This window comes from Dermacentor andersoni, chromosome 4 (genome assembly GCF_023375885.2).
Source record: "Dermacentor andersoni chromosome 4, qqDerAnde1_hic_scaffold, whole genome shotgun sequence".
In the NCBI taxonomy this organism is placed as follows: Eukaryota; Metazoa; Arthropoda; class Arachnida; order Ixodida; family Ixodidae; genus Dermacentor; species Dermacentor andersoni.
Window position 1 is genome coordinate 87,795,213 of NC_092817.1, and position 21,711 is coordinate 87,816,923.

Consider the following 21,711-nt stretch of genomic DNA (forward strand, 5'->3'; position numbering starts at 1 on the left):
CTTTTTAACAGGGATTAAATCCCTCCTCAGAAAGAGAGAGACAACTCACAAAGCTAGATTTACAACATTGCCTGAAACCCTAAAACTGAAACTTGAAACACCTTGAAATGAAGCATAGCTACAACACTGAATCACAAGGTGTTTCCTTCGAAAGAGCCTTGAACTCTTACTGTGCCTTCTTTTAGCATGGGAAAAGGCACTACTAAGATTAGGAGGTGATAACCCAACAATAGTCCGCTATCTCCCCATGGCCCTCAACGGCTAAATGCTGCTATCACTCACAGAAGTGAGAATGCGTCATTCTTAGCTGGATCATGTCTTTTTCAATGCAATGGTTACAGGAAGCAGACTGTGCTCACTGACAGGCATCCAAGCTTCTGCTACAAGTGTTTGCGGCGGTCGAGATGATAAAACGAAGGTGGTGACAAAAGTTAGCTGATAACGAAATTGAGTTTTCAACCAAGTGACATGCCATTTCATCCACGCAGAAAAAGCTATGCTGAGAAGTGGTGCTGCCTAATGGAGCAGAATCAAACAACAGGTATTGGCCGCTTCAGGGTGTAGAGGTAGAGTGGGGTGGAGGGTGCCAAATGGCGATATGCCTCTGCACTTCGCAGACTGCAGTTGCCACGCACCTGCCCAACAACTGCATATTGGCTCAAGCTCGAGAAAACAATGGTCAACAAGAACACGTACACAACCGGAAAGCACTTACTCACTACATTTACAACTTCTGGTTTTAACAGTATAGCTAGGCTTACAAAAAATGAGCGAGGGATTCCTTGAAGAGAATGCACAGGTAAAGAGGGGTTGCTGTCAAGTCCATCTGAGCCAAATACTATTCCTATTATTCCTGTACGCGCATTGAAGAACCTACAATTTTTCTTAGATTTACAGCTGCTTCCTTCGAATTGCAAAACTCCCTGCCACTTTTTGTTTGTTGTTACGCACTAATAAAAATTATGACTATTGATTGCTCTGGACACTGCAATTAAGCAGTGCCTCCAGCAGAAGCAAACACAGGGAAATCTCATTATCAAGGCAGTGGTGCCCATTGGTGCTGGAGAATGATACTACTGCACCGATACTATAGTCTTGAAGATTTTGTGTGTGACTGAGGGTTGTGTTGGTTGACTCCAAAAGTTATGCCAACGCTAAAGATCGTCATGATACTTGTATACAGTACTACAATGTGGCTCCTTAAGTTCTTCATTAGAAAATTAATTAGAAATAATTATAATACATATATTATTATCATAAAGAGTTGGATGTTCACTACTGCAAATGATCTGTCAGCGAAAATACAACCTAGTATTATTGTCTGCTGCACTTTGCTTAATAATCACTTGTTCACTTGGGCTAGTTTCACCAACTAATCCAACAAGAAATAAACTACTTGCTACAGCAGCACTTCTGTTACACTGAACAGTTATCTTACGAGCCTAAAATTCAGAGTCCCAAATGCACCTATAGTAGTGTCTCTCCGCAACCCTTGCAATAATCAGTTTCCTGACAAACAGTTTCCAGTTCAATGCCTTTATGCAGATGTTGAGCGTGCCTGATTAAAGGAGTGCTGACACATACTTCTGAAGTTATAGCTAGCAGGAAAGATGATGACACTTAGCAAGTATGAAGTGCGGGAAATACTTTACAATATCTTACCGTATTTACTCGAATCTAGGCCGACATTGATTCTAAGCTGGCCCCCTAAAGTCCGGAGCTAAAAAATATATATATATATATATATATATATATATATATATATATATATATATATATATTACCTCGAATGTAGGCCGAACAAAACAAGCGAGGACAGCGTTCACAAAATACAAACAGCATTTATTGAATCTGAACATGCAGAGCTCATTCAATGTCGTCATCGCTGCTAGACTCGTCGCTGTGTTCCTTGTCACTGTCACCTTCAAACAGTGCACTATCTTTAGTACCGTCAAGCGCATTAGATATGCTGCACTATTTAAAGGCGCGCACAATCAAAGTACCTGAGACGTCGTCCCACACTGCAGCTACCCAGCCCGTCAGCTGTGATAGCGATGCACGTTTTATGCGCCCGTTGCCGTTAGCATGTGGTCTTCGTCAGTCAATCAGTCCGTGTAATATTCCCGCAGACGATCCTTGAAAGGTTTGTTGATGCAGACATCAAGTGGCTGCAACTGGCCCGTCATGCCGCCCGGCATGACAGCGAGGTCCGTGTTCACTTGGGCAAGCACAGCGTTCACGTTATCGTTGAAGTGCCGATGGTAAGAGTCGACGACAAGGAGCGATTTCTTTGTCAAAAGGGCTCCTGGACGCCGTCGCCACACAATCTTAACACACTCTTCCACCATCGCACCCGTCATCCACCCATTCTCATTTGCCCGCACAATGACATTTCTTAAAGTTTCTCGAGCAGGCAGTGTCTTTCTTTTAAATATCATATAAGGAGGGAGTTTATGTCCATTAGTTGTGCAGCATAGCATCACAGTTGCACGCTGCTTCTCGTAGCCCGCAGAGCACACCTTCACCTCCTTGGCACCCTTTTCATTCACGGTGTACGCCACTGGCATATCAAAATAGACAGCCGTCTGGTTGGCGTTGCCGATTTGCCCAAGGTTGTAGTGTGCCGCTTCTCTCTTTCGCAGCATGTAGCGCTGAAAAGCTATCAGCTTTTCTTCGAAATCGCTTGGCATCTTCTGGGTGAGTGAAGTGCGACGTCGGAGGCTGAAGCCGAAGCACTTCATGAATTTCTGAAGCCAGCCCTGGCTGGCTTTGAAATCCTTTGGCGTTAGGCCTTGCTCCCTCGAAAGTTCCCTAGATTTCACTTGGAGCACTTCTGTTGTCACTGGAAGGGCAGCTGCTCTCTGCATCCGAACAAAGTCGGCCAAAACTGTCTCCACTTCGTGGTGACGGCCTTTTTTTTGGTTCGCTAAATGCCATCCTCGTTGCGGTGCATGCAGAAAGCTGCTGTCGTTGTTCCCTCCAACGACGAACGCTTTTCTCATCGACGCCAAAGTCCTGCCCGGCTTGAAGGTTTGACGATGCCTCTGCGGCTATCACAACTTTTCGCTTGAAAGCGGCACTGTAGTGGCATCTCCTGCTTGGTGCCATCACGATAACACCACGCTGCACACCGATACGGCCGACAAGACACAGGTCAAAATGGCGACCTCGCTTGTGTACGGTTGGCTACTGGCACGGCTAGTAGCGGCTGCGATACTGACTTTTCTAGATGGTGCTAGCTATGCACCATATTTAGCAGTTTCAATTAAAAACTGGCACGTTTTTTAATATCCTCGAATCTAAGCTGACTCTAGAGTTTGGAATATGATTATTTTAAAAAATCTATCGGCCTAGATTCAAATAAATACGGTAATTTATATGTTAAAATTGGCCTCAATATGCGGTACCTGGTGTCACTGACTTAACCATTACATCTTCACAAAGTGCAAAATTTGCTGATGTTGTGGAGCAATAAGGCTGGGTGTGAGGATGCTTGATCAATATAAAAAAAGAAAACAAGAGTATTGTGTGCACATCTCGTGGCTGCGATCACTAGTGTCAACAGCAGCGATCACAAGAACAAGGCGAGCCAATGCATTATGACACATCCGCTTTCTGCAACCAAACTGCTTTGCAGAAACATGCATTATAGCAAAAACAATTGAAGCCGCTCTGATGCTTGCCAATATTTTTGCTGGAGTATAGTGTATTGAGCATTTGCTGCAGAAGAATGACAAGTTGAAAATGTCATATCAGTACACTCCCTTAAAGAAATTTTAGCTCAGAGAGCGATAACAAGTGTTAATGAGGTGCGCGTCCTTGAGAATTGTATAGCCTAAAAGGTGCAATTCTATCTATCATCGCTCATAATAACTGTCATCATTCAGTTGTCCTTCCTTATTGCTGCGCAAGCTATATACTCTCCTTCTTCTTCTTATCGCATTCTATAGCCTTCTTCACAGAAAAATGGAGGCCACACTTTGTGCGACAGAATGTGAATGCACAAGATGGATGAAAATTTCTGCTGCGTAAGAAAGCACGCCCTAGAGAGTGGAAAGCTTTTTTAAACTGTACTACCCATGTCCTTGAGGGAGTCGCACTGTCCTAAATGTTCCAGAGCTGAGATGGAGTGTCCAGCGAAGAGATGCTTAAGAAAATGGTGGTGAGAGATCTTAGCCTCCTTCATGTTAGCCTTAGTAGGGGTATTGCAAATTCTTGAGGTCGCACTGAATCTGTCTTGAAATGGTGCATTCTAACCCTAATAAGAGTATACCACACTTCAATATGAGAAATGCTTGAGGCTGCACTTAATTTGTTTGTGCTGAAAGGATACTATGCACTCACTTATGAAGTGCAAGTAACCTGAACAACCAGCGTCTGCTTACCCCAACCAGCATCTGGAGAGCAAGGTTCCTCGCTGGGGTGCCTAGAAGGCGCTGCTTGCTGAGAATTCGCAGTGCTCCACACACCAGCTCTAGGCAGGGTGCCGATAATGGCACTGCAAAAGTGGGGAGGGGACAATGCAAGAAATTAAAGGGATACTTTAACATTGTCACTTTAAATAATGTTAATAATTTTACTATACTTTCATATACTTTAAAATTTTTAACATGAAAGTGTTCTATGCTGGGATCCACGATCAACTTCCTGTAACGGCTTTGACGTCGGTGCAATCGTGTAAAATATGCTCTCTCCTGACAGTGGTGGCGCCGCCATCTAGGAGCAGTGAAGCAAAGTACTGAATTATGACACTCAACAAGTGGCGACAGTGAGTGCTTCGGTAGTTTCAGCGCAGCGAAAGCTACGAAGCAGTATAGACTGGTGTAGGTGGTGTAGGCCTTCTGCTAAGGTGACAACGCAGTTTTCCCACATGGTTTGTCTTTCGCATCCGATTAGCCTCTGATGCCTCGTCACCTGTGGAGTGCAGCTGCTTCAACACGCATCAACAGTGCTTACATGTCGCCTACTAATTAACTTACGATGTCACCAACTAAGAAAACTGCTGCACTAAGCGGCACAGAAAGGCAATGATCTTGACAGGTGCACCTCATTTTGGTGCGGCGAGAGACACGCCAACATGAAGCAGAACGCCTTCGTGCATTTGCGGCACACGCTGCGAACTCTGCCACTCCCATTCCTGAAGCTGAGCGCGTCGCAACTTACTGCCCAAGACACTATGAAGCCGGACCAAAATGTTCATACCTTCGCTGAAGCAACTCGGCAGCAGGACGCCGCTCCCCAACAGAACGCTGCACGCCAAGCAAACCTACAACACCGTCACCAAACCTAAACAGGGTGTCTACCAATTCCCGGCGTTTTCCAGGTTTTCCCTGAGCGACACACAACTTCATTTTATGTCAAGACAGGCTGACACCATGTCACCCGATGCTGTTACTCTCAAGTAAGCATGTTAAAAAAAAGAAAAAAAACTTAATTCTGCTTGAATAGTAAGGAGCAATGTTTATTTTATTAAAAACAGAAAACTGAAGGTAGGGGATACGCAGTAAAATGCAAAGCAAATAAAATATCTTCGAAAAAAAAAAAATAATAAGGCCCCATGTAAATTGAGTCGAACATTTCCAAATACAAATAAAAAGATGCATACAGAATCAAATATATTTTTGAAAATGAGCTATTTCTATCAAGCGATAGCAAGATCATTGGTCCCAAACTTTTTCACATGTGAGATTTTCTCAGCAGTTGGAAAGTCAACCTCAGCTGTCCTAACATACTCTTAGCCTATGCACAATGCCTCCGTCTTGTGCTTCACTGCTTTCAAGAGTTCATTTTGGTTTGGGTGAGGGTCCCCTGCATCTTTGCGTCAACCAACACTTTGCTTTTTGAGCTCAAGCTCCTTCACACAAGAGGCGGCACAGTTCCTTTCCCGATCATTCCTCAACGCAACGGGCATTTTTGTTCTTGTCCTCGTTACACCGCGCGTTCGCTCCATGGACCATTTGAAGCATCCTCTTGGTCAGTTATACAGTTGACGTCTGATTTTTCATACTCCCTAGGGGCCACAAGAACGTTCGGAAAATCAAATCGGGCAGTCTGAAAAAAATTAATGCATGTCTTTTACTGCCCGTAGGGGCTCAAATCCTCACAGGCACGTCAGAAAAAGCTCTGAAGGCCTACCAGTACACTTATTAGGCATATTGGTGCTCTTACTGTGACAGAAGACGGCGGATGCACGCATGCGTAATTATGGAATACGTACTGTGTCCCGAGACAATTGCCCCTTCCCACGCTTTTTAAGCTTCACAGCAATGCAATACAATACAAATTCCCTGAGTTTTCCCCCAGTTTTTTCAGACTATTCAAAATCCCGGAGAATTCCCGGTTTTCCCCGTTTTCCCAGTCGGTAGACACCCTGCTAAAATCGTGCGCCTTTTGCTGCAGCAAACCATGAGTTGACGAAGCAAACATGGAACAGCTTCTGTGAAGACACATTTCACTTTCATGCTCTCCAGATTCCTATGAAAGAGGGATCAACCATATCTTCTTATCCTAGTAAGTTCCGAAAAATTCTTCTATATGAGTAGTGTATACATTTAGATGCAATGTAATCATTTATTCACCTGTGCCAAACAGTGTCAGCACAAAGAGCATGACATGTGTGGCAAGTTCATTTGTGTGCTTAAGTTAACATGTGAACAGAAAGCCCCAAACTGTGCGAAGAAGCATGTGTGAACACGCTTATCCTATAAGATTTTAATGCCTTCCGGTGGCTAATCGGCCTTATCTTAGAATATGTTTTAGCAAACGTGAGGAAAGGGGTTAACCGAGGGGCCCGATTCTTATTAATCATATTGTTACGGGGATATTGGGAGTATAGAAGATTATATTTACAATATACATGTATATACAAAATGAGTCTGAGTAGTGAAGATGGCTGACCGCCAACAACCCGCAATAGCCAACGTCTCGCGATCTTCTTCTTTCTCTCTTCGTTCATCCTTCCGTAACAGGACCCCCAGGTGGTGAAGCGCCGTCTCGGCACATGATAGGCGAAGAATTGCGAGCGAAGTATGGCTTCAGCTGTGAAACGTGCACGACGTGAACAGGCGTCTGATTTGAGGGTGCATCCATGTGTAGCGGCGAAATCTCGCAATTTATGATGTTGACTTGGCATATGACTTCATAAGGCCCTGTGTAGTGAGAGAGAAGCTTCTGGGAGAGGCCAACATGACGACATGGTGACCAGAGGAGCACCCAAGCACCTGGCGCGAACTTAACATCACGATGGCAGCGGTTGTAACGCTCTTTTTGTATATGCTGCGAGGCTAATAATCGAGATCAGGCGACTTGACGTGCCATGTGAGCGCGATCAATGACTTCACGGGCGTACTCAGTTGCAACACGCGGCACAGAAGGGAGGATGGTGTCAAACAGCAATGTGGGGTCGTGACCATACAAGAGATAAAAGGGCAAATATCCTGCAGTGTCATGTGGGGACGAGTTATACGCGAACGTCATGTAAGCTAGCGTGGCATCCCAGTCGCGGTGATCGTTGGAGAAGTACATCAACAGCATCTCTGTGATATTGAGTTGAGACGTTTCGTAAGACTACAGTCGAACCCGACTATATCGAACCCGTTTACATCGAATTATTCTATATATCGAACAATTTCTGGTCACGGTATAGTTACAATGAGTATATATAGCAAAAAATACGCTTACATCGAACAAATATTGCAGTGACTCCCGATATATCGAACGTCAAGCGGCGGAAAAGTGCCCCCAGAAGTTGGCTTTCCCTCGCGGTAGCGGGGAAACCCGGCGGCGCGGCTCCATCCAACCGCTCTCCCTACCGTGACCGCGCTGCAAGGGCTGTTCGGGCGAGCCGTCGCCACTCCCCCTGTCGCGCATAATGAAGTCTATTATCCTCCCTCTTTCTCTATCATCTTTCACTTCCCACTCCCTCTCCCCTGACGACGCTTCGCCGTGCTCCCTCACGGGTTGCAGAATCAAGCGTCCTTCCTTTCTTTATGCCCTTCATGACACAGGACACTACTACGTGCGCTCCTGACATTCGCCGAGGCTGTCGGCCTCGCCGACTGCCTTTAGCTCCATCGCATTTCCGAGGCGCGCTGCTGTTTCTGGTGCACTTTCTCTCCCTCTACTTTCATTCCCTACCCCCTGTGCAGCGCGGTTGAGGTGTCCTCTGCTGAGAGACAGTTACTGCGCTGCACTTTGCCCCAACCTTTCCTTCCCATCAACAAGAATCTCCTTCTCTCTCTCCTTTCTTTAGATCACTATCTATCGACACTCCCCAGCAAAAAATGATCCTGGCCAGCCTACAGCGCTTGCTCAGACAGCCAATCAGAGGCTCTTGTGCACTCTTCGTGCAAGATGGCAAAAGTGCGAGTCGTCTGGCTGCTTCTCTGGTTTATCGTGTTTGCGCCTTGTGGGCCTTCTCCCGCAGTGTTGCCGTGATGAAGCGGCAGAATTCGCCTTTCGTCGTGAAAATCGAAATCATAAATCGCGTCGAACGCGATATCCCCGCAGCGTGCAAGATTCCGAGGAGCACTCTCAGCACGATTAAGGCTAAAGTGGCCAGACTCGCAACCCAGTGCCCATGGCGCCCGACGCGTACGCACGGCCGTGTACGAGGCGTTCTTCATACGTGCCGGTTTCCGCGTGCTCGGTGATGACTGTAAATTCTGATGAATGCGACGAAGCCGTTGCCGGTGTTGCCGAAGGTTGGAGCGAGCTGTCAAAATTTCCGGGACATTCGAATCAACGGTGGACGAGTTTGTGAGTGCAGATGATGGTGTCGCGACGACGGTAGATCCCAAAACGAAGACTACATCGCCGACATCGTACCGAGCACAAATGAAAGTAGGCACGTTGAGGAAAGCAACTACGGTCCTTTGCCCACATCCTCCGAAGTGATTGGTGCACTCGCATTAGTCCGGTGCTTCTGCGCGAATGCGGAAGGTTGCGGCCTCAGCTGCTCGGATTCCTTAGACAACGTGGGGAAGTGCGTGCGTCGCAGGCAGCGAAATTTCCCAAGCAGAAGAAAATGCAGGACTAATTTATGCGAAACTAAGCTAGTTTCGTCAATAAAGTGATTTTATAAATGGTATGTGCTTTTATGACATACAATTATTTAGCAGGCTTATATCGAATTATGCTCTATATCGAACTGATAGGCGTTTTTTTGCGAGTTCGATATAGCCGGGTTTGACTGTATTTGTTTGTGGGTGGTAGGTGGTGGACAGCTTGTGCTCAGTGGCACAAGAGCAGAGGAGGTCGTCGACAACTCGAGACAAGAACGAACGGCCGCGGTCTGTAAGTAACTGTCGAGGCAGACCGTGGTGGAGAATGACGTCGTGGAGGAGAAAATCGGCGACGTCAGTTGCGCAACTAGTCGGCAACGCCTTTGTTATCGCATAGCGTGCCACGTAATCAATAGCGATGGCCATCCATCTATTCCCTCTAGTCGTCGATGGAAAAGGGACAAGCAGGTCAAGGCCTACGCAAAAGAATGGTTCAGAGGGAATTTAAATTGGGTGGAGCCATCCGACAGGTGCCAGGGGAGGTTTCTTCCGGCGCTGACACAATTCACAAGTTGCGACATAACGACTCACAGAGCAGTAGAGACCCGGCCAGAAGAATCGGCGTCGTACACAGTCATATGTACGCAAAACTCCAAGGTGTCCTGCCGTCGGTGCACCATGAAGTTGTTCAAAACGACGAATCGCAGATGATGAGGAAGGACAAGGAGCAACTCAGGGCCATCAGGGTTGATATTGCGGCGTTATAGGATGCCGTCATGCAGCACGAACATGCGGCACGTGCCGTTGGTACGGCCAGATTGCATTCTGGCGATGATGGACTGCAAGAATGCGTCACGCTGTAGTTCAGCGTGCATGTCAGTCATGTCAGTCAAAGCCATCGTGCAGGTCACCGGATCATGCGCAACAGGATCGGGAGGATCCATGGGGTGACGCGAGAGGCAGTCAACGTCCTTATGGAGGCATCCAGTCTTGTAATGGACACTAAATAAAAATTCGGCTGCAATACTGACTTTTCTAGATGACGTTAGCTATGCACCATATTTATCATTTTCAATTACAAACTCGTGAGTTTTTTTTAAATCCTCGAATCTAAGCTGACCCTAGAGTTCGGTATATGATTGTTTGAAAAGAACTATCGACCTAGATTCGAATAAATACTGTAACATATTTATCGTTTTAAGACTTCTTGTCAATAGAAAAGCACGTATTTTGAATAGCAATACAGTTAAACCTCGATATAACGAACTTCAGCCAAAGAAATTCTCGATATAATGAAGTATTTAACTTTTCATAACCTCTTGCCTGTAGAACACCATGTATTTATAACCTGCATATAACGAAGTGTGTTTGTATGCAATTTCAATATAACAAAGTTTCATTGGCAGCGCAAAGGAATGCTGAGACAATAAATGAAACTTCAGCAGACACAGATGGCAAATGATTGAACTACAAGCGACTACTTGCGAACACACCTCTCAAATCGTGTGCCTTGCGATAAGAGCGATTGCCAAAGTCGAGCCGCATCAGATTCCGTATAAAGTTCAAGTGCGATAAGGTCCTATCATACCCCGTGCACTGTATGCTTTAGGTGCGAGTTAAAATGTGGGAAATATCTGAGGGTGAGGCAAGATGGAGGCTTCACGAGTGTTGCCTTCCTGCGTGAGCAAAGCCAAAGAGGGGAGGGGAGCGAGCTTGCAGTAATGCGATCAAGCACGCACGAGGGGGCGGAGTTGGGGGAAGGGGGTGTAAGTTGGCGCCCGTCTCGATTTCTGCCGCATGTCTGTCTTGGCTGCGGCTGCACATGGCTGTAAGCCACGGCTGAGCACATATGCAGCTGCGCACCCAGCTATAGAGGTAATCTGCTGCGTGTCCGAAGAGTGGGCATGCCGAGACGGCGTGGCACCATGTAAGGAGGTTGCACAATCTCTAGTTTCGGTGACCAGTTGGGGCGAGAAGCAGACGAAGCATTCGCTCCCCACTGTTGGCGCTCTTCCTGATAGCGTCGTCCCAGTGCGGGCGATGCTATCGGCCGCAGGAGCGGAGTGAACGCGAAAGTATGGCTGGTTTCACTTAAATTGTACCGCCGATGTGAAGATATCGTCGATGTACGTGGCATGAAACCATATCATTCGTCGGCAACTCCCAAATTTATCAAAATGAATTGTTTTTACATTCAAATTTGTTTTTTTAGATTGCCCGATAATTCGTAAAATGCTGCAGCCCCTTCCGTGCAAGAAAAATCAGTCGGTGACTGTACTCATTTGCATAAAAGGTCGAATTTCAATACAACGAAATTTTAATATAACAAAGCAAATTGCCGATTTTACCGATTTTGTTATGTCGAAGGTTAAGTGTACAGCAAATTGTGCTTATACTCGATTTCAATGTAACGAAGTTTCACCGCCACCACGAAGGAATACCGAAACAATGAATGGAAATGGCTGCAGACGCAGATGGCATTACATGCGGCTGTTTACAATCACAGCACTCAAATTGTGTGCCACGCGACAAAGAGCAGCCACCGGCCCAAGTGGAGCAGCTATGGAATGGAACTATGGAACTATGCAACTATGGAACAGCATAGCAGCTATACCCTCTTGCCATCATGTTCCATATAATGTCGATGTGCATTAAGATCCTATCACGCCTCGCACGCAGGTACGAGGGAAAGCGTGTGAGGGCAGGCTGAGAGGGACGGAGTCTTCCCACACGTAAGAGGGGGTGTGGTGGGGTGGCAAGCTCACAGTAACATGATTAAGAATGCGATAGTGTTGGCAGAGGTAGTGGAGGGGAGGTAGTGAGGGGCAGGTGAGCAAGTGTCTCCCTTTTTTGTCAGCGCGGCTGAGCGCACAGACGACCGTGCGTCCTATCTTTGAGGTAATCCGTGGCCAATGCAAAAATGGGTGAGCAGAGATGGCCATAACTTAATGTGCACTGTCTTCCCATGCAATTAGTGCTGGAGATCATGTAATCTTAAGTTTCGGAGACGCATTGGCACAAGAAGCAGATGAACTTTTCGCTTCCCTCTGCCTGAGCTCTTCATGATAGCGTCGTCCCACTGCGGGTGACATTATCAGCTGTGGCGGTGGAGTGGATGTGGCACGTTATCAAGCGTCGCGAACTTCGTTTCGTACTGCCGCTGTGAAGATATCATCAACATGGTATGGAGCTGTATTTTGGGTTGGCAACTCTCAAATTCCACAATATGAAATTTATTTTCTCATTCAAATTTGTTTTTTTTTTCTGATTGCCAGATAGAAAAATCTTTAGAAAATTGAAGGTGGCATTGCCACTCATATTCTGTTTCTGCGCCATCTTCTGGTAACCTAATGCTTTCAGCAAATGTGAGTGGTTTATTATTTCAGAAGTGAAGCCTAATTACACTTAATGCTTCCTTAAGTGTACGTTTAGCACAACTGGTAATGCAGCATACTCACGGTCAAGGACTTGACAGAACTGTGCAACAAGGTCGTTAAAGATGCTCGTGCAGCGTGCGGCCAAGCCTGCCAAGGCTTGGACCAGGGCAGGCATTGAGGTTGGCAGAGGACCGGACAGCTGCGCTGCCACACACAGAAGCCCTGCGGCACAGCCGATAGTCAGGGGGCCCCAGGGTGGTGCAAGCAGCCAGGGTGGCTGCTCAGCTGAGCGCCTTCGGCCACAGAGATGCACGATTGAGAGCGCAGCTGAGCATGACATCTGGGGGTATGCCTCCTGAATTTGTGGGGTGACAACAAGTGACATTTGAAAAGGGTGGCCCTTGTCTTAAAGAGCACTTCGAAGTACTCTTGAAGTTTAGAGAAAGGAGAAAAATACGTATGGTATTAATTCAAGTTTTTCTCTGCACAATACAGTTGGGTTTCATTATAACAAAGGCGTAAAAAAATTGGCACTTTACGTTGTCACGCTTAAATTTCACCAGATTGAAATAAGCTGCATTCTTGTGTAAGGGCTACAAAATGTCACAAATAAAATTTTGGAAATTGTTCTTTAGTATACGAGCATCTCATGAGCCACGACTGCGCAGCATGCTAGGTGTCCAAATATGTCATGTCTGCAAACCGCCACTTGTTAAAATTTCTTTAATTCTGGGGTTTTATGTGCCAAAAACACGATCTGATTATGAGGCACGCTGTAGTGAGAGACTACAGGTTAATTTGGACCACCTGGGGTTGTTTAACACGCACCCAATGCACAAAAAACATGCATTTTTGCATTTTGCCCCATCGAAATGTAGCTGCCGCGGCTGGGGTTTTAATGCTGCAATGTCGTGCTTGGCAGCGCAACACCATAGACACAAAGCCACCATAGTGGGTAACAGCCACATGTAATTCACCAATTTGAACACTGGCGCTGCTGTAGTTTCATTTAACCTTTCTATCGTTCTTTGCAGCTGCGGTAAAAGATGTTTAGGCTGAAATAATGGATAGACACTTTCTTATATTGCGGGTAAAAATACATGATGCTTCATGGACATAAAGTAATGAAAGGTAAAACAACACATTATTACATTATGAATTTTTCTACAAATAAGTTTGTTACATCAAGGTTTAACAGTGCATATCACTGTTATTACATTGCATATGGTGCAACACTGCAACTTTTGATTTACTGACCTATTTCACATTTTTATTAAAATGACACAATTTGGCTTGGTTAAGTACAGCAATATGGTTGCTTGCATAATGTGTAAACTATGCTCAAGGCCTCAGTCTTACAAGGAATTGGTGCAGGAAAGGCTCAAAGATCCGAGACAGGTTCCAGGAAGCAGGAAATGCTTCAAAGGATTTGGCCACCATCTGCGGAAAAGAAAGGTAACTCAAAAGCAAGAATAGAAGAAAGGGGTCACAGTGACACTGTTTACCTCCAAGTCTTTCCAAATACAGTTGAACCTAGTAACAATGAAATTGAATCCGGCACAAAAATGCCTTTCTTATATCCGATAGTTACTATAAGTATATATATTACAGGCCAACATAGGCGAGAATGTGTACATGTGAACAAAAAATGCGCACATCGCTGGCAGAGCTTTTTTTTTTTGGACACAGAGAGGACTGCGTATGGATCTGTACTTCAGTGCTATGGCCTTTAGTCTAACCCGTGCATCTCATCCCACAATCCATGACCAATAAGGTACAAGAGTGTGAACATATTGGCTGTGAGCTTCCCACAGTGACTTCCCACCAGCCACTCCGCCGGCCATACTACTTTGGCTGCTAGGCCTAACCAGTGCAGCATTGTTGGGAGTTGGCAACCCAAGTTGCGGTTTCGTGCAGTCGAAATGGCAACAAGTTTGTTTACGGTTTCTACGTTTGTGACATTGAGCGTGCAGTTCATGCCCAGAACATTGCTCAGCATTCAAAATTTCCATTACTGCCGCTATACATTGGTACAGAGGTAGGTGGCAGTGTCACAGGGAAGTCCAAATACAGTCTGCTTCCATTAATTTGACCCTAACGGTCCCACAAAATTGATCGAATTAGCCGGCGGGTAAAATTCGTCAAAATACACCTGATTCATTGCACAGTATTTGCCCGATTCTAATACTCCCCCAAATCGAACTTGCACCCATTTTTTATCTGTTCAAAGCAGAAAACTAACGTAGATAAGTGATCTTAGTTTCTAAGGAAAGTATAAATCTAACGTGCACCCGATCTTTTAGCAAGAAAGATCGGCAAGGGTACACTATGTGTTGGACAATGGCAATCGATTCCCTAAAATCAGCTTCTCCGCGACACAACAATGTTATGCGGTAAAGCACACAAACGCTACGAAGGTGATTTTTGGATTGATTTTCCTGGGGAAAAAAAAGGTGCGCATTATAACTGGGTAAATATGTAATCAGACATTATGAGCTACCGTTATTGCTTTAAAATCTATTTAGTGCAGGCCGAGAATTGGCCTTTACGACGGGAGATGACATGTGTTCCATGTATTCACTGTCCCTTAAGCTGTGTCACTTCTGCCAGTTGTATATATGTATGGGTCCCTTGCTCGAAATAAAGATAAGATAGCGCCTGTGTGTGTCACGTCTCACTTTCCTCCTTGTCTTTTTAACGCGCTATAAGCCTCACGATGTCTTACCAATAAGCCCAAATCACTGCTTTACATCACCATAGAAGTCAGGGGCACGGACATGTTCTTTTTTTTTTACTTTATTTCCAACACAGAGTTGGGGGTCCTGCAGGCAAAAAAGTTGTCATAGACAACTTGAGGGGACATAGGAAGCATACAGACAGCAGGCAAAGTGATACATTCACAAAACGAAAATTAGAAAGACTACATCACTGGGAATTTTAGAATAGTGAAAATAATACGCAATGCAAAATAAAAACGAATACAGTTATGGCAATTACGAACATCTTTTCAAGTACATTCAGAAGATACTAATGTCAAAAATAAAGATGCACTTGTGTTATAAGGGTTCTTCACTCATTCAACAACAAAAAGAACCTTATTTGCGACTTGAATTTATAAAGTTGAATGTTGAAACTTATTTGTGAAGTCACATGCTTTATTTGTCCGGGTGTTTGATAGGCGAGGACAGCCCTTCCATAGTTTGTATGTGTTCGTGGCATTGTTATCAGTTCGTTATGCAGTGCATAACAAGCTGACATTGTGTATGCTGAATGTAGCAGGTTATGTTTATATATGTGCAGCAGGAGTTTGTAGTCATATAATTTACTCACTGAGTAAATTCTGTTTAATAAACAAAGGATTAGTTGGTAAATATTTGGGTTAACGATGATAATTCTAAAAAATCCTCGGCACTTTGTTTCGCAATACCTCCAGTTTGTCATAATTCGTTGTCGTTGCAGTGCCCTAAACTAGTGTGCAATAGGATAAACGGGAGTAGATGTCGGCATAATATATCACTTTCTTTAGCTGCAGAGGAATTAGACCCGACAATTTCAATAATAAACCAAATGTCCTGCTTAGTTCTGAGGCTAGTTTGGTTATATGTGTACTCCACGACATACTTTCCTCAAACCACACACCTAAAAATGTTTGACATTTTACGCATGCTATGACGGTTTTATAGAATGTCAGCGTGAGTTCAATGTCACATGGTTTCTCAGTGGTTTAAACAAGACGTAGCTAGCTTTCTTTAGGGTCGATGCTAATTTATTCGCATTAAAAAAAAAATTAAATTATGGGGCTTTACGTGCCAAAACTACTTTCTGATTAAGAGGCACGCCGTAGTGGGGGACTCCGGAAATTTGGCCACCTGGGGTTCTTTAATGTGCACCTAAATCTAAGTACATGGGTGTTTTCGCATTTCGCCCCCATCGTAATGCGGCCGCCGTGGCCGGGATTCGATCCCGCGACCTCGTGCTCAACAGCCAAAACACCACAGCCACTGAGCAACCGCGGTGGGTAATTTATTTGCATGAAGCCAATTATCAAGCTGCATTAAGTAGTCGTTAATCATGTTCTGAAGGTCAATAAGTGTACGCACAGAAAAAACTATATTGGTATCATCTGCCTAAATTACTAACTTTGGTGAGTTAGGTATATCGAATATTTTGTTTACGTAAAGTATAAATAACAAAGGCCCTAGAATCGACCCCTGAGGCACTCCTTGTTTTACCATAGTAGTTGGGGATATAACATTACCAATTTTCATACGCTGCTTTCCATTTTCTGAACTTGACCGGTCAAGTTCGAATTATCCAGCAAAGGCCAACTTCAGGATCGAAATAATGAAAGTTTATGCACACAGAAATGTATGGCAGCTAGCCAAGACCTTCGTTCAGGATCAAATTAGCCAGAGTCGAATTAACGGAAGTCTACTGTAATCATGCTGGTCCAAAAATTTGGGAAACTGAAAAACTGACTGACAGCCGCCCATGCCGACGCCTGTTGGCGTAGTTGGTTTGTGTTATGGCAAGGTAGAAGGGAGACGGGAGAGATGTATGCAGGCTGGCGACGCAGTGAAGGCACACAGTGTGCACTGAACATGTAGGCTCTGTTCAGAAACAGAAACACTCACACACATAATGTGGGAATGCCCCTCGCTCCCGTTCTCTCATCCCCCCGTCAGCAGCGAGACTGACTGGACAGCCTGGCTCAGTTCCGGGGACGTCGACCGACAACTTGAACTGGTGGACTGGGCGGAAAAGGCCAAGCAGGCCCAGGGCCTTACTTGAGCCCTAACCCTCAGCCACATCCCTTTTTACCCTTCCCCCTTTCAATAAAGTTTATCACCACCACCACCACGGGTAGGTATGGAGGCTCGCATTTTCTTTTTTAGACCGTAGCTCTTAGGCGCCCATGCCTGCATTTAGCTTTGGCGTCCCTCGTCAGTGCCCCTCGGCGTAACTAAGCGAACGAGCGTAGCGAATGATTGAAGAACGTACATGGAGTGCAGCCAGGGATGAAAGACTGTTAGCGAAGGAAGTGCGAGGAGGAAAGCGAAGGAGGAGGGTAAGGCAAAAACATGAGAAGCAAAGTGTAATGCCATGCAAGATGAGCTCTGCGGCGACGAGCGCTGCAAGATGGCGCCAGATTAGCGCACCGCTGTCTGTTAACCAATGGCATGTGACGAGCGTGTCCATTGATACTATGCAAGTTGTCCCACACAACTTGAACTAAAATTTTAAAAATCAAAGGCACTCCGGACATGAGTTGAACCGAATGCATAATGTTGGCACTGGCCTAGAGTTACTCAGGCTATTTTTTATTTTCCCCTTAACTAACGGATTAGTTATGTTTAATTATTCAACCTTTTAAGTATTGGCTGCAGACACCAAGTGTGATATGCAAAGTTGCAGAGCGCCTTGAGAAACCTCTCAATAAGTTGTTCCAAACACAATATTGGCACGCACTAGTTACGCTAGAGGTCGAGGAAGAAGAAGTGTGCGTGGTAGCTGCTGCAAACACGAACTGTAAACGGCTGTTCGCTTAGAACTGACTGACTGGCTTTTCCTCTCGTGACAAACTGGTGGAGGTGCGGGGTACGCATCCATCGTATGCCTACGGGTCCTGAACCAGAAGCTACCGACGCCAGTACCTCGGGGACGGCAGAAATCTATCGAAGCAGCCGTCGCCTCCAAGGTCTTCCACCGCAATACAGTCCCCTGGCAAGCTCCGTGAGGAAGATGTCAACAACTACCGCAAGCCAAACCGAGGTGATCCCAAATGCTCCCGTACCATGCATTCTCAACGCGCCTCGCACGCCTAACCCGTTCCATGGCGACGCCTTTGAGGACGTTGAAGACTGGTTGGACCATTTCGACCAGGTCGCCGCCTTTAACGACTGGGACGATCGCCGTAAGTTGAAGAACATCTACTTTTCCCTTTTAGATGCGGCGAGAGTATGGTACGAGAACCACGAAGCCTCATTTACCAACTGGCAGGAGTTTTACCGACTGCTATGCGAAGCCTTCTGCACTCCCGAAAGGAAAGAAAGAGCCGAACAGGCACTGTCTTCCAGGTTCCAAATGCCAAACGAAACCGTCACCATGTTCGTCGAAGACATGACGCGATTGTTCCGTTGGGCCGACCCACTAATGCCAGAAGACAAGAAGGTGCGTCTGTTAATGCGAGGCGTAAAGGAACAGCGTTTCGCGGGCCTCGTGCGTAATCCTCCTACAACAGTCTCTCAGTTCGTTCGTGAGGCAACAGTCATGGAACGTATGCTTCGGCAGCGGCTCTCGCAGTATGAACGCCAGACCACCATGACTGCTGCATGCTCTCTCGTACCTGCAAATGATGACAGGGAGTCACTTACCGAGCTAATACGACAAATTGTTCGAGAAGAACTGCAGAAGTCCTATGCATCGGCTCCGACACCTCCCAGTGCCGCGGTTCTTACGGATGTCATTCGAGAAGAAATCGGCAAAGTGGTTCATCCCTCGCCACCAACACGACCCGAACCTCCCACGTTCTCGTACGCGGATGCTCTTCGGGCTTGCGCGCCGTCGACGGGCCGTTTTTCGCAGCCGCCTGCTGGGATTTCTTGACGCTCCCAAAGTCCGATCCACTGCACGAATCCGCAAGCACCCTTTCATCCTGGTCCGCGCAAATCTACAGTATGGCGCGCCCCCGACAACAGTCCATTGTGCTATCACTGCGGGGAGGCTGGTCACATGTATCGCGATTGCCAGTACCGACGGATTGGTCTGCGGGGATACCATCCGGACGCCCGTTGCCCGCGCTATGGCGAACGCCCGCACGAAATCGAGAAATACTTAGAAAGTAACCGGCTTCCTCCTGCCCAACAGCGAAGACAGTCACGGTCGCCTTCACCTCGTCGGTACGCATCACCGAACCGTGCTCGATCCGCCTTTGATTCCGCTGGAGTCAACGGTGGAAGCCCGCACCGGGAGAACTGAAAACGGCGACCTCCGGGGGTGAGGCCGCTGTCATGCGAACTGTCAAATATCCTCTGCCGACGCCATCCCCTCGCGACGTACCACTGACGCCTTCATTCGCAACTGCAACAAAAACTTCTGCTGCTATTACTGCTTCAATCGATGGTTATCCAGTAACTGCACTTGTAGATACGGGAGCTGACTACTCGGTTATGAGTGCCTCACTGGCGACTCGGCTACGCAAGGTGCTGACAGCGTGGGACGGCCCACATCTGATTACGGCCGGAGGACACCTCGTGTCACCCATTGGACGATGCACCACCAGACTTGCAATTTCTACTTCGACTTTCGTAGCGTCTTTCCTTGTGCTGCCAAGTGTTCTCGGCTAGTTATACTGGGCATGGATTTTCTCCAGGAATATGGGGCGATCATTAACCTTCGTGACTTGTTCGTGACTTTTTCTAACTATGTTTCTTCGGATTTGAATGTGGCGGATGAACATCACCGCGCGGCTTTACGCGTGGTCGATGACTGCGTGACGTTACCACCTCGAAGTAGCATCTTCGTCCTCGATTCCGGAACCCAGCGATGTGGACTTGACCAGTCACATCAACGTCAACCCACAGCTCGACCAAAACGAGAAGGAGAGGCTCCTTACTCTGCTATCGTCATTTAGCGACTGTTTCGCCACCACGTCGAAGGTCAAACAGACTCCTTTAATCAAACACAGAATCATCACTGAACCGACCGTCCAACCTGTTCGCCAACACGCTTATCGCGTGTTGCAAAGAGAACAGGATGCTATTCGTCATCAAGTGAAACAAATGCTCGACGATGATGTCATTCAACCATCGACAAGTCCTTGGGCTTCACCTGTTGTATTAGTTAAAAAGAAAGACGGTTCACTAAGATTCTGTGTCGCTTATCGCAAACTGAACAAGGTCACGAAAAAAGACGTTTACCCACTTCCTCGAATTGACGACTCCTTGGATCGCCTGCGACATGCCCGTTACTTTTCTTCAATGGATCTACGTAGTGGGTACTGGCAAATTGAAGTTGACGAACGGGACCAGGAAAAAACAGCGTTTATAACACCCGACGGTCTCTATCAATTTAAGGTCCTCCCTTTTGGATTGTGTTCCGCTCCGGCCACATTTCAACGCATGATGGACACAGTTTTATCTGACCTGAAGTGGAACTCGTGTTTAGTCTACTTAGACGGTGTAGTTGTTTTTTCCACCACGTTTGAACAACACATCCAGCGGCTTGAGGCGGTTCTTCAAGCTATCCGCACCGCCGGCCTCTCCCTGAAGCCCGAAAAATGTCACTTTGGCTACGAGGAGCTCAAATTTCTAGGTCATATTGTCAGCAGCACCGGTGTGCGCCCTGACCCTGACAAAGCCCTGGTAGTTGCTCTGTTCCCGATACCGAAGACAAAACACGATGTCCGCCGATTTTTAGGGCTTTGCGCCGTTTTGTACCCAATTTTTGTGAAATTGCCGAACCTTTGCAACGACTCATCAAGAACGACGTCAAATTTGTTTGGGGCCCAGCACAATCCGACGCCTTCCACGACCTTCAGCGACGTCTACAGACACCACCGATACTTGGTCACTTTGACACCGAGGCTGACACAGAAGTGCATACTGATGCTAGTAACGTTGGCATCGGAGCGACACTCGTACAGTTTCAAGCTGGTGTTGAGCGCGTTATTGCGTATGCCAGCCGAACCTTGTCCGCTGCTGAAAAAAACTACTCAGCAACTGAAAAAGAATGTCTGACAGTCATATGGGCTATCCAGAAGTTCCGCCCATACCTGTACGGACGCCCCTTCCGTGTCGTCAGCGACCACCACTCTCTCTGCTGGCTGGCGAATCTCAAAGATCCTTCAGGCCGTCTCGCAAGATGGAGCCTTCGGTTGCAGGAATTTGATGTGACCATCGTCTATAAGTCTGGCCAGAAACACACTGACGCCGACTGTCTCTCCCGCGCCCCTGTCGAACCCGCACCACTAGATACTGACGACGATTCTGGTTTTCTTTGTACTCTCCCATCTTTAAACCTTGCTCAACAGCAACGCCAAAATTCCGAGCTCCAGCCCTTGATTGAATACCTTGAAGGAAGCCGCCCACAACCCCCACGGCTGTTCGCGGGTCACTTGTCCTCTTTCTGCCTATGTGGCGACATCCTATACAAACGGAACTTTCACCCTACGGCAGCCGTTTTCCTGCTCGTTGTTCCCGCTACTCTCCGCGACGACGTTCTACGTGCATGCCATGACGAACCAACGTCCGGGCATCTTGGTTTCACGCATACTCTCGCGAGGATCAAGCAGAAGTACTATTGGCGAAAACTCACAAAAACCGTGAAGCAGT

General features: G+C 46.6%; 1 protein-coding gene across 1 annotated transcript in view; it reads right to left on the bottom strand.

The window, feature by feature from the left end:
* Nucleotides 1-21,711, bottom strand: part of LOC126536433 (testis-expressed protein 10 homolog) — an 80,232-nt gene that overhangs the window by 4,260 nt on the left and 54,261 nt on the right. Inside the window, exons 13-15 of the mRNA XM_050183392.3 lie at nt 13,739-13,819; nt 12,461-12,734; nt 4,386-4,498 (exon numbers count right to left, since the gene is read on the bottom strand). Coding sequence (XP_050039349.1) covers nt 4,386-4,498; nt 12,461-12,734; nt 13,739-13,819 — 468 coding nt within the window. The remainder of the gene's footprint in view (nt 1-4,385; nt 4,499-12,460; nt 12,735-13,738; nt 13,820-21,711) is intronic.